This window comes from Atta colombica, unplaced genomic scaffold (genome assembly GCF_001594045.1).
Source record: "Atta colombica isolate Treedump-2 unplaced genomic scaffold, Acol1.0 scaffold49, whole genome shotgun sequence".
NCBI classification, from domain to species: domain Eukaryota; kingdom Metazoa; phylum Arthropoda; class Insecta; order Hymenoptera; family Formicidae; genus Atta; species Atta colombica.
In genome coordinates, this window is record NW_017259538.1 from 1,398,358 (window position 1) to 1,400,640 (window position 2,283).

Consider the following 2,283-nt stretch of genomic DNA (forward strand, 5'->3'; position numbering starts at 1 on the left):
TTTTTAGCAATATTTGAGAAAATCTAATATAGATAGAAGCTCAAATGTTGTGATAACCTTTAGAAGTAGCATAAAGCGATAAAATATTTAATTAAAGTTATCGATATCTATAATTATTTTTCTTCATTTGTTATAATTCGAAGAATTTTAATATTAGGGCATTCTAGTCACTCTATGCTGCTTCACATTGTCTTCATTTTTTTATATGTCTTGGGATCATTCATTTCTGGATCCCACATAGGTTCGTTTTACTTTAATTAGCCCCACTTGCAGAAAATAAATAAATTTTTCATTTTGTGTGGGGCATTTTTATGTTATATTAAACAATATATATATATATTTTTTATATACGAAACATTAATGTTTCTCATTATTGCTAATAAATCATATCTTTATGCAATAAACTATTCTCGATTGGTGCATTGGTGCATTATTATTTATCCCATTTTTACATATAATAAACATTATTATTATTAATGACTGTATATTCTATTAAATATTTTCTTAATAAATTTTGCCTATTATTTCCTATGATATAAATGTACAATTTATCCCGTACTTTGTATTAGAAATGTTTAATTATGTGTATAAATAAAACTTGCCTTTTTGGGTAAGTAACTTGGTAGATATATACGTATATATCTTCCTGTGGGACAAGAGCCTGTGTGTGTGTGTATGAAGTCTTATATTTACGGTGTCTAGTTACTACGGATACATTTCTAAAATGTCTCTTTTGTCTAACAGCTTTTCCAAAGGTGCCTCATGAAAATATTAAATATTGAATTGTGGAAACTATATCTTTCTTATGTCAAAGAAACGAAAGCAAGTCTAACTACATATAAGTAAGTACACGGAAGTATTTTATTTTAAAATACAAGGTGTTTTATAACATGTAGGCATAATTTTAGAAATTCAAAAGTAACACAAAAATTTCATATAAACATTTATTCTAACTGACCTTATTTCCGAGTTACAGACGTATTTGGGTTTCATTGATTCTCGTTTCAAATTGACAATGAGTCAGTGAGACAATGAGTTAGGGTAGCGTCTTCACATGTCTTCATACAGTTTTGCGTCTTATGATTATTAGTAAACACTTTCTGTATGAATACGATGTGCAACAGTTTGTAATGAGAATTAATGAAACATGAAAAGCGTTTATAATTCAGAAACAAAGATACGTATTATGGAATTATGTGGAATGAATTCCGATCAGAATTATTTATTTAATTATTTCCTAGATTTCTATTATATTTTCTAAGTAAAACGGAATAATTCCGATCGGAATCTATTCCGACTAATTCCAAAATATGTGCCAAAGTCAGATGAAACAAATAAGAATTCTTTTGTGTTATTTTTGTGTTGTAAATTTATTTTTTAAGTTATTCCTACATGTTGTAATAACATGTTTAAATACCTTGTATAACTCGGGTGCAAATGTAAGCATTGTTTATTTTTTGTACCGGTTGATATTAAATTAATTATACAAAGTTTAAAGGAAATTACTTGCTTTTAGGATGAGAAAAATTAATGTGACATTTTTTTAGGGAGAAAATGGCACAGGCGTATGATTTCGCATTGGATAAAATTGGCATGGACATACATTCTTACAGTATTTGGAATGATTATGTCATGTTTTTGAAGAGCGTTGAAGCGGTCGGATCATATGCAGAAAATCAAAAAATTAGTGCTGTACGAAAGGTAGTATGTTATAAAAATATTTTCGAATATTTTATATTGTACTACAAGATTATATTATACTACAAGAAAAAAAATAAAAATTTAACATTTTATGAATAAAAATAATTGTCAACGAATATTAAATCATAGGTTTATCAACGAGGCGTTATTAATCCCATGATAAATATGGAGCAATTATGGAAGGATTACATGTCATTTGAACAAAATATTAATCCAATAATCGCAGAGAAAATGGCCATCGAAAGGTCTAGAGACTATATGAATGCAAGACGCGTCGCTAAAGAACTGGAAGCGGTTACAAGAGGTTTGAATCGAAGTGCACCTAGCATTCCTCCAACTGGTCATCCCGAAGAAGTTAAACAGGTACTTTATGATCTTGTTCAGTATATTTTCTCTTTTATTATTAAAACTATAGATGTAATAGTTGTAATAGTTGTATGGCATAATAAATAAATAGTTATATTGCGCTATTTCTAATCTTAGCATCTGTGCTCCGTTAGAATGACAACGCTATATATGAATCGCATCTCTCTTCAACTAGTTATTTCATGCGTGCGTGATATATATATATATATATATACA

The 2,283-nt window shown here is 28.4% G+C and overlaps 1 protein-coding gene across 1 annotated transcript in view; it reads left to right on the forward strand.

Annotated features, from left to right (window-relative positions):
• LOC108691659 (protein suppressor of forked) overlaps window positions 1–2,283 on the forward strand; it is a 7,148-nt gene that overhangs the window by 2,544 nt on the left and 2,321 nt on the right. Inside the window, exons 4-6 of the mRNA XM_018199520.1 lie at window positions 745–842; window positions 1,548–1,701; window positions 1,831–2,064. Coding sequence (XP_018055009.1) covers window positions 745–842; window positions 1,548–1,701; window positions 1,831–2,064 — 486 coding nt within the window. The remainder of the gene's footprint in view (window positions 1–744; window positions 843–1,547; window positions 1,702–1,830; window positions 2,065–2,283) is intronic.